The 9,676-nt window shown below is 48.2% G+C and overlaps 3 protein-coding genes across 5 annotated transcripts; 2 read left to right on the top strand and 1 right to left on the bottom strand.

Moving 5' to 3' along the window:
- Nucleotides 1-181: 181 nt before the first annotated feature.
- Nucleotides 182-2,471, top strand: LOC6585895 (protein DENND6B). Of its 2 annotated transcripts, none has more exons than XM_015160538.3 (2): nt 182-1,422; nt 1,485-2,471. In XM_015160538.3, exons 1-2 carry the CDS (start codon nt 313-315, stop codon nt 2,238-2,240), a joined length of 1,866 nt encoding a protein of 621 aa, XP_015016024.1. In that variant the 5' UTR covers nt 182-312; the 3' UTR covers nt 2,241-2,471. The 2 variants fall into 2 exon arrangements, with proteins under 2 accessions (XP_015016024.1, XP_002011519.1); XM_002011483.4 differs by having other exon boundaries at nt 184-1,422; nt 1,482-2,471.
- Nucleotides 2,472-3,129: 658 nt separating this feature from the next.
- On the bottom strand, nt 3,130-6,028 carry LOC6585894 (DNA replication licensing factor Mcm3). Its single transcript, XM_002011482.4, has 3 exons — nt 4,564-6,028; nt 4,266-4,499; nt 3,130-4,204 (listed from the first exon to the last, which is right to left on the bottom strand). Exons 1-3 carry the CDS (start codon nt 5,920-5,922, stop codon nt 3,320-3,322), a joined length of 2,478 nt encoding a protein of 825 aa, XP_002011518.1. The 5' UTR covers nt 5,923-6,028; the 3' UTR covers nt 3,130-3,319.
- Nucleotides 6,029-6,303: 275 nt separating this feature from the next.
- LOC6585893 (RNA-binding protein 4F) lies at nt 6,304-9,673 on the top strand. 2 transcript variants are annotated; one of them, XM_015160537.3, is made up of 9 exons: nt 6,304-6,454; nt 6,520-6,767; nt 6,830-7,005; nt 7,071-7,807; nt 7,870-8,035; nt 8,095-8,511; nt 8,614-8,734; nt 8,792-8,894; nt 8,953-9,673. In XM_015160537.3, the coding sequence occupies exons 1-9, from the start codon at nt 6,437-6,439 to the stop codon at nt 9,319-9,321; spliced, it is 2,355 nt and encodes a 784-aa protein (XP_015016023.1). In that variant the 5' UTR covers nt 6,304-6,436; the 3' UTR covers nt 9,322-9,673. The 2 variants fall into 2 exon arrangements, with proteins under 2 accessions (XP_015016023.1, XP_002011517.1); XM_002011481.4 differs by having other exon boundaries at nt 6,305-6,454; nt 8,789-8,894.
- Nucleotides 9,674-9,676: the final 3 nt, after the last annotated feature.

The following is a 9,676-nucleotide window of genomic DNA, read 5'->3' as shown; positions in this document are numbered from 1 at the left end:
ATTTTTGTCTGGGGCCCAGAATTTTCGTCGCAATAACCGTGCAAACACCATAAAGGGAGAATATGGTTTTTTTTTGTGGCGGGTCATTAAATCAAATGCAAATTCGATATCAAATGAGTTATCGATATTCGACTTCGTATCGTTCGTTGTGAAAGCTGCCAGACTGCTGCTCGATATATATATCGCAAAGATTAGATGGCAACTCTGGCAAACCAAGCACAAATAAATAACATTAACATTGGAAGTGAAAGTAGAACTAGGCAGCTCCTCATGCAGTGAAACAACAATAACACTCGCCAAGTTGAACCAATCATGAACACAGAGGCCAGGCCACGGCAATACGCGAACGATGGACACCAGGCGACAGGGGACGACGATGCGACAAGCGTATCAAACGAATTACCAGATGATTGGATCCGTCTATCACAATGGGTGCATTGTTTTTGTGTCGTTACGTTCGACCTGAACCTGGGCCAGGCTCTCGAATACGTTTATCCCGCCGAGTTTATGCCCAGCGATCAGGAGGTTAGCAACATTTGCTACATGGCTTTCCCAGACTCCAATTCTGGCTGTATGGGCGACACCAAGTTCCATATGCGCCTGCGAGCGTTTCAACATACAAAACATGAAATGCCCGCCAATTTGCAAAATTACAATTTAGACTGTGCGCCGGCCATGCGCTATGATAGCAGCCACTATTGGGGCTTTGTCTACTTCCGCCAGAAGCGCGATCCCAATCTGCCGCGCGGCTATTTCCAAAAGAGTCTGATCATAATAACCCGACTGCCATTCTTCAATCTCTACTACGACGTGCTCGCTCAGCTGGCGCCCAAGTACTTCGAGGAGGGCAACGAGCTGTTGCATCGGGCCTGCAGTCAAATCAACCGACAGTGGCCAGCACTGATGGTCGGGCAGACGCTGAAGTTGCCCCTGCTCGAGTATAACTACCAGATATGCATACCCAAGGCAAGCAGCAGCAGCAGTCGCAAGTTAGCGGCGGCTGCAGCAGCAGCAGCAGCATTGGCGCCGCCATCGATCGATGAGCAGCCGGTACAGCTGCCCACATCCGTCAAGGTGCTGGCGTCCGTCAACGAACTGGAGCTGTTCCACAGCCTTAGCTATGTCATCGACCATTTGTATACGCTGTGGGAGCTGGTCATCACATCGGAGCCAATTGTGGTGATAGGCACCTCGCCCGCCGACTGCTCACACATGGTGCAGGCTCTGGTTGCATTGATAGCCCCGCTGGAATACTGTGCCGAGGCACGGCCCTACTTCACCATACACGACAGCGAGTTCAAGGAGTTCACCCAAGAGTGCAACAATCGGCCCATACCAGCCGTAATACTGGGTGTGACTAATCCGTTCTTTGTTAAGCTGTTCAAGGATTGGCCGCACATGCTGCGCCTGGTGGATAATCAGGTCAGTTGCATCCCCCACTCTCTAGCAGCCCACACTCTAATCTCTCTGTTTGCTTGCAGAAGAACATGCAACAGGAGCTGCACAAGAACACGCGCAACGCGACCAGTGCGAGCGCCAAGGCCGCCCAGCCCAGCGGCACCAATCACAACATCCTGAATGGCAGCCTGGCGGCAGCTGGGGACAGCTCGACTGCTGGACTGCACACCAAGTACAAGCCGTACTTGAAGAAGGACAAGACGCTGATCAAGAAGGTGCTGCTGGGCATCAAGACCAAGCGGCCGGAGCATGTGCAGACGGCGCTGATTCGGCGGCATCTGCTGGAGCTGACGCAGAGCTTTATGATACCGCTGGAGCGCTATATGGCCTCGCTGATGCCGCTGCAGAAGGACATCAGTCCGTTCAAGTCGGCGCCCAATGCCAGCTCCTTCAAGCTGGACGATTTTCTGGCCACGCTCGAGGCAGCCGGACCGCAATTGACCTCCACGCTGAAGGGCGACTGGAAGGGTCTCTATCGGCGCTTCGTCCGGTCGCCCAATTTCCGTGGCTGGTACGAGTCGCGGCACCGAGAGCTGCAGCTCACACTGCAGGATCTGCAGCTGCAGGCGCTATCGGAGGCAAATCTGGAGCACTGGGCGCACGACAAGCAGGAGGTGGAAATAATCGACATGATACTCAAGTTGAAACAGAAACTGAATCTCTACAGCGACAAGGCGCAGCTCGAGGGCAATGCCAACACCGCGCAGCGGCAGATTCGGGCGCAGATAGAATGCATGAAAGAGTTGCTGCCATCCGATCTGAGGAACGTTGTGAATCTTTGATCGTTTGTGCAGGGCATTAGCTAAGTTCCCTCCCACATCTACATCCACATCTGCATCCAAATTCCCCTCTACTCCCCTACCTTATATATTTTCTAAATATTTTTATGTGTTTAAATTAAGGCTATAAATTGTTAAATGATAAACAAGACACAACACACTCTCCGACGAGAGATGGAGTCACCACTGTAAAAGCTATAGATATGTATGTATATATATTTGAATATCTCGATATATGTGCGCCTGTTGTTTGTTCCTTTCCTCAAAGCCCAATTTAGCGCCTAAGTAAATTGAATTTGTGTACAAACTAATCATATCCGCAAATGTTTTCCAAGCCGAAAAAGAATACAAAGAGAAACTTTCAAATTGTATATATATATATATATATACACAAACAAACATATATGTATGTTGTAATTGCCGTTAGCAAAGCAACGATTTGCAACGATTTAGTTATCTCACGTTCGCAAATTATTCCTATTAATGTAAAATAAATGATTGATATTAATGTCCAATATCTATATATATATATATATATATACATCTATGTACATGTGTATATATATGCATATATCGATGTTTGTGAAGTATTATTAAATATGAGTTTTAACATTGCCGTTTTTAAATTCGCATAACATTTCATTCGATTCCAGAGTTGCCAGCAGAGATTCCAATACGAAGTAATATAAAGTTCTTATTGGAGTCTTGCAGCACAGCTTCAGTCTACTCATTGCAAAGCTGTGGTTCTAATTGGAATGTGTCTACTATCGCTTCAATATAGCGCCAGCAGACAGTTAGCATTCCACGTGCCCAACTGGAGAGATAGTCAAATCTTATCAGACGAGCAATCAGCAAAATGGAAAAAATAGTTAAGGCAATTGATTTAAATGAATTTGTTTACAAGAGCGCCAACTTTTTATTTTGAATATGGAATGAACAAACAAAAAAAATAATGATATAAAAGACTTAATCGCTAGACATAGAGAATTTGTACGTGCTGCAAAGGAGAACGAGATGAATGATGATTGTTGGAAACGTGAATACATTCGATATATATGATCATATATAGATATGGCTGATGGTTAGATAAGAAAGACAATGTCGTCAGCGAGCATTATCTGGTTGTCCTCGGTCATCCGGTGCATGGCCGCATCCACCTCGCCGGCCGTGAAGGGTTCCGCGTTGTTCTCATTGATCGCCGTCGTGATGCGCTGCAGCGTGAGGCTCTGCTCGCGTGCCTCGCGGAACAGACGCTGCAGGCTGTTCTTGAAGACGCCAAGTCGTGCATCACTGATGCTGGCGGGCGTGGCTGTTGTGGGCTCCGAGCTGGCCTGGCTAGCCGACTCTGTGCCAGTGGTTTCGCTGTGCTGACGCAATGGCAAGGAGCGACGGGTCTCGCGACGCGTCAAATCACCCGCATCCGGCTGGGGCGGCTCAATCTCCTCGTCGCTGTCGATGGTTGGATCGGGTTCGGTGCGTGTGCGTTTGGGACGACGCGAGGGTGTTGCTGTATTTGCAGTAGCAGTGGTATTCTCTTCCTCCTCCTCCTCCTCGTCGGAGGAGCCGTTGCCATTGCGACGTCGCTTGTTGGGGCGCTCCTTCTCCAGGACCTTCTTGAAGTAGGCGTACTGCACCAGCTCAATGGCCGCATGGGCATCCTCCATGGTCACCGTCTTGGACATGCGAGCGCGCGCATGCGCCGTGGACAAACGAATCAATGTCTCCAGCGTACGCGCCGTAATCGGCTGTGTGCGTGCCACATCCGACTCGACTGCCTCCTGGGAGCGCAGGCGCGAGTACTCATTGGCAATCGCCTCGCACGCCTGCTCCGTCAGCTTGGGTTTCATGCACTTGGCAATGTGAATGTATTTGCGCATAAACTCCACGGACAGGATCTTCTCATGGCGCTTCCTTGACTTGCCGTGCAACAGTGCATCATATTTCTCATACAGCTCCGTTTCCTTCTTCTGCAAGATGCGATTATATGAACTGATGTTCGACTATGAGAGTGTAGGATGCTGCTCTTACCTGCTCTGTGTTGGAGACAAAGGCCAGAGAATCGGCATAGGAGCTGCCCATGGTGAGGGGCTCGCCGTCCGCCTCCTTCGGGTTACGATAGCGATGCATGCGGACCACATGATCGGATATCATTTGATCCACATCGCTGTCAATGACATCCAGCATGACGAACAGCAGATCGAAACGGGACAGCAAGGAGTCCTGCAATCCAATGTTCTCCATGGGCGTCTTATACTGATCATACTGCAAGAGGATTCGGATTGATGAAATATGCCCTCATATGGTTACCCTCTCGAGGTATACTTACACGCCCGTAGACCGGATTGGCGGCGGCCAGCACCGAGCAGCGCGCATTGAGCGAGGCATGGATTCCAGCCTTTGAGATGGTGACGCGACCCTGTTCCATCACCTCGTGTATGGCTGTGCGATCGATGTCGCTCATCTTGTCGAATTCATCGATGCAGACGACACCGCGATCGGCGAGCACCATGGCGCCCGCCTCCAAGCGTCTTTCGCCCGTCTCCTGATCCGTGGTCACCGCTGCCGTCAAGCCGACGCCGCTGGAACCGCGTCCAGTGGTTGGAATGGCACGCGGTGCCGTATTGAGCACATAGCGGAGCAGCTGCGACTTCGCCACCGAGGGATCACCAATGAGCAGGATATTGATGTCGCCACGCAGTCGTGTGCCATTGGGCAGCACCTTCTCGACGCCGCCGAGCAGCAGGCAGAGAATGGCCTGCTTGACGAACGTGTGGCCGTGGATGGAGGGCGCCAGACTCTTGCTGAGCAGCTCGAAGATGTCATTGTTCTTGGCCAGCTTCTTGCAGAGCATAATGTCCTCACGGGAGATGTCCAGATTGCTCTCCTTGCTCAACAACGATATGTTGTTGGCCAGCAGGACGGTGCGGAAGGTGCCCGAGGTGTAGCCGCCATGTTTGCCCGGCAGGCAGCGGTAGTTGCCAACGATCTGGACGCGATCACCGGGTTTGCAGCGGTCCACCAAATCATCATCACAAACGATGTCCACAGAGCGTGGCAATTGGCCGGCTGGCGCCTTCTCCGGCATCTCCTGTATGGTTAGCGTCTGATGATCCTTATAGACAGACAGACCGAACTCGGTTTCCAGCAGATTGCCATCGTCGTCCTTTGTGGGATAGACGGCGCTCGAGGGCACCGCCTCGAACGAGGTGAGATCTGTATATTTACGCTCTAGCACTTTCCGTGTGACTGGACAATAGTGGACGCTGCGCACCACCTTCGGATGTATGAGGGAGACCTTCGTGACAATGCCCTCCACGCAAACCAGATTGCCCAAGTAGATGGACGTGAGGGAGCGAGGAGTAACATGACGATTGCCAAAGCAGCCCTCGAAGCCCACGAAGAAGTCTTCGTGCTGCTTGGCATAGCTGGGATCCACAGTCGAGACATATTCCTTGAGTGCCCGCCCGAATGCCAGCTGCTCGTCGGAGGCGTTGTTCAGCAGGCCCAATGCGCGCTGTTGGTTTTTGCGCTTTAGATCGTTGATATTCACGATCAGACGTTTGCTCTTCTCCGCAATCATGTCCTTAACATGACCGGCATAGATGCCCTGATCCTCTTCGTCGTCCAGAAAGTCCACATACTCGCGCTGTATATCTTTTATGTACTGCTCCGCGTCGTGTGCCATTTTCAAACAATATTTTAACAATGAATAACAAGAAGACGATTCGCAAGCGCAATTGCTGTCGCACGCCGAATGCAAATGTATTTTTGGCGGGAAGCATAGGCGCAAAAGTCACGGCTGCAGACAGAATACTCATCGATAACCGATATTTGTGCACGATCTTGCCAGTGCTGTCAACCAGCCATAATGTAAGGACAACTTCAAAACACTAATGCTAATACTACAAATCTACAAATTTGCTACTCATCAGTTGTATATCGATGTGAATATTGATTTCTCGACATTTTGAATAGTGCGATTGATGACAATGTATTGCATTTTTAAACTGGCTTTCGAAGCTGTAACAGCTTAAAACATCGATAAAAGCTCATTTACTAAATGTCGGTGACAGCTTGTAGCACATCTCTAGCTGGCGTCACGTTCAGTACAACAAAAATTTAGTTTTGCATTAAAACTAAAACAAATAAATAATTTCTTCATTTTGATCAGTACAAATAGACAATATATTAAATAAAAAATGTCCAGTGGAGCTGATGTAAGTCAATGCTACGGAATATTGTAAGTGCCAATATTGAAATTAATTGTTTGATTCATTTTCAGCCGAAAGCTTCAGCTGGCGACAATATCGTAAACGAGCAGCCAATCGAAATAAGCTCAGATTCGAGCGTCGGAGATAATAGCGACTGTGAAGCGCCCTCCGATTCTGAGAGCGAAGTGAGTGTCCTGAGTTCACTGGTCGGCACCAGCGATTCGCACGATGACCAAATGCTGGACGAAGAGTTTTCTGCCATATTGAGCATAACCAAAAAAAAATATAGGCATTATGTGGAATTATGTACCACGGCCTTGTAAGTTCGCATTTGCATCATATCATTGTTAGATTCCAGCTAAACTGTACTCTCGCCTGCAGCAAATTAAATATCTTTGAAAAGATTGAAGTGGCCATCAATGAGTTCCAGAAATTTTCAACTGTGCCGTCGCATATATGGCTTCGTTATCTCAAGGCTCTAAAGGTGGTCACTCAGACGCCGGCAGAGTGGGAGGTCTTTAAGACAAAATGCAGCCTGGCCTTGGCCAGCTTCTATGGTAAGTCGAAAATGTGCGGTAGTAGGTTAAATAAACAACCTCCTACTCTACTCCATATGAATCAGATGACCAACTGGCTGAATTTGTTGTCAAAAGCTTGATGGAACAGTCACTCGCAGATCATCTGCAGATGTGGGCAAAGATTCTGGCCGATTATGGCTTAGAACGCATTGATTTCGTTGAGGAAGCACGCCGATTTGTCGCATCTTTGGAAGAAAAAGACGGTATTGAAATGATTGAGCAAACATTGAGCGCCAATTGCGTGGCCTGGCACTACGACCAGGATCAAATGGAGCCGATTGCAGAGCTAATTGACGAGTTCAAACAGAAGTTGAAAAGCAATGCAGAGAACTCGTCCTGGCTGCAGGAGAACTACCTGCTGAGGGCCGAAACTTTGTCGCTCAGCACAAATATGAAATGCACCCTGACCAAATTGATATACGAGCGTTGCGTCGCCAAATATCCCAATGACAGTCGCTTGTGGCTGGACTATATAGCCTATATGGAGAAGCCCAAAGAGCCGGAATCGGAAGACATGTACCACACAGCCATATGCGATGGCTATTTGAAGTGCAAGCCCATGGAGCTGATCAACCGTGTGCTGCAGATAAACCCAACAATTGCGATCAATCACAAGTATTTGGAGCTACTAGAGCAAAGCATACTCAATACGGAGCAAGTGGAGTCGGAGATTAAGCGCCAGCTGCAACGGCTCGAGCCGCATATGGAAATGAATGTGGAGCTGCAGCTAGACTACTTGGCCTACCGCGTGCGTCACACCGACGTCAACAACGAGCTAGAGGTGGCTATCGATAGAACAGCATATATTTTTGTGAAATGTGTATTAAATCTAATGCTCCACAGGTCAAGCAGTTGCGCAACACCTTCCGCGAGGTGTGGGATCGTTTATCTGAAATCTACGGCGACCTGGCAGACACCTGCTTCGAGGTGCTGCAGCTTTGGGCTCAGGTGGAGTACGCGAAGCTAAAATCGCCCGATAATGGAGCCTCCATCTGGTGTGAGATTTTCAGTGAGTTGCATGAAATATCTATTGATATCAAATTAACATTACAATCGATGTGATCATAGGCTATCCGGGCAACAGCGTCAAGGCCCATCTGTGGGTCGCCTATGCCCAAATGGAGATCGAATACAATAAGAGGGAGAAAGTGTCCATTGTGTTCAGGCAGGCCTTGGAGGCGCTCTCTATGACACCAGAAGTGCAGGTCATAGTGGAATTCTATCGTCGCCACGAGCGCTGCTTTGGCAACTATGAGTCGATAGCCGAGTGCCAGAAATACTGCGAGGCGTACATGGAGCAAGCGGAGAGCTACAAGCGTCAACCAGCCTGGCAACAGCCAAATACTAGGCGAATGCCAGCATACCAAAAGCCGGAAAGGAAGCCGGCCATCAAATCGTCCAAGAAGCCGTTGCCGGCTGCCAAGAAGACAATGCCATCAAGCTCCCCAGCAAAAGAGGCAAAAGAATCTAATTTTAAGTATTCACGTAAGTTTTATAAATCCACAAAATGCTCCCTCTCTCTCTCTCTCTCTCTCCCTCTCTTTCTATCTATCATACCCTGTCTCTCTCTCCCTCGTTCTCTTGCAGCAAATATGGAAACGAATAAGATATTTGTAAAAAATCTATATCCCCAATGTACCAAAGAGGATTTAATCAATGCATTCGAAAGCTTTGGCGTGATCAAGGATGTGCGCTTGGTCTACAGACCGTAAGTGCAGTCAAGATTTACAAACTCAATTATGTTAAATATGTTCTATTCTAGTAGCAATCAAAAATTCAAGGGCATTGCCTACGTTGAGTTTGAGAAGGAGCAGGATGCGCAAAACGCGGTCATCGGCGGCAATGGCATAGAGATTGGCGGCCAAAACGTAAGACCTAACATTTATTCAGCTTAGAGAACATATGCTAATTTGAATTTGGATTTAGATTGAGGTTGCCATTTCCAATCCGCCACCGAAGCTACCCACAGGGCCGTCTACATCCTCGGGCGTGGCGGCAGCCGGTGCTGCCGGTGATAAAAGGAAGCCAGAGAAACGTCGCATTCAAACGTCGCTGATACCCACACGCCTCGTCCTCAATGAGGTGAAGCGTCGCAAGAAGCTCGAACTAGACGACGATGCAGCTGTTAGCAGTACAAACGATACGGCCAATGGCAACAATGCCAATGCCAACGCCAATGGCAATGATAATGGGAATGGGAATGACAGTGGCAAGGAGACGGCAGAGCAGCCATTGACGGCTGTGCCAATTGCCCCAAAGAGCAACGATGACTTTCGCAAGCTCTTTAATATTTAAGCTTAACATAAGCAATTGATGTTTTTTATAGTATGATAAGTTAGCTATAACTCGATTCCTGAGAATCCCCCAAAACAAAGATGAAAACGATAAACCTGAAGAAAACACATGAAGCAGCTGCGGTGCATGCTGTTCCCCTTTACATATTTTTTGTTATCAATGGAGAAAGGAAAAACAAATTTGCAATTTGGCAACTAGACTTAAATACAAAAATGTATATAGATGTCTATATATAATTGAAAGGATATATATACATGTCTATATATATGTACACTGTACACCCGTGTTATGTAATGCAACTGGCGACCTTGTGTGAACTAATTGAATAAATTTGATGAACATAACAACAAAAGCA

Source organism: Drosophila mojavensis, unplaced genomic scaffold (genome assembly GCF_018153725.1).
Source record: "Drosophila mojavensis isolate 15081-1352.22 unplaced genomic scaffold, ASM1815372v1 contig_136, whole genome shotgun sequence".
NCBI lineage: Eukaryota > Metazoa > Arthropoda > Insecta > Diptera > Drosophilidae > Drosophila > Drosophila mojavensis.
Note: the sequence above shows the minus strand (reverse complement) of the source record. Positions and strands in the feature narration are given on the sequence as shown.

Excerpts from the sequence above, each read along its gene's own strand:
- LOC6585894 (XM_002011482.4), bottom strand. The coding sequence starts at position 5,922 with ATGGCACACGACGCGGAGCAGTACATAAAAGATATACAGCGCGAGTAT. Across the intron at positions 4,500-4,563 it reads CCAATCCGGTCTACGGGCGT|TATGATCAGTATAAGACGCC; the intron begins GTAAGTATACCT and ends ATCCTCTTGCAG. Across the intron at positions 4,205-4,265 it reads TTGTCTCCAACACAGAGCAG|AAGAAGGAAACGGAGCTGTA; the intron begins GTAAGAGCAGCA and ends CGCATCTTGCAG.
- LOC6585895 (XM_002011483.4), top strand. The coding sequence starts at position 313 with ATGAACACAGAGGCCAGGCCACGGCAATACGCGAACGATGGACACCAG. Across the intron at positions 1,423-1,481 it reads TGCGCCTGGTGGATAATCAG|AAGAACATGCAACAGGAGCT; the intron begins GTCAGTTGCATC and ends GTTTGCTTGCAG.
- LOC6585893 (XM_002011481.4), top strand. Across the intron at positions 8,036-8,094 it reads CATCTGGTGTGAGATTTTCA|GCTATCCGGGCAACAGCGTC; the intron begins GTGAGTTGCATG and ends ATGTGATCATAG. Across the intron at positions 8,895-8,952 it reads TAGAGATTGGCGGCCAAAAC|ATTGAGGTTGCCATTTCCAA; the intron begins GTAAGACCTAAC and ends ATTTGGATTTAG.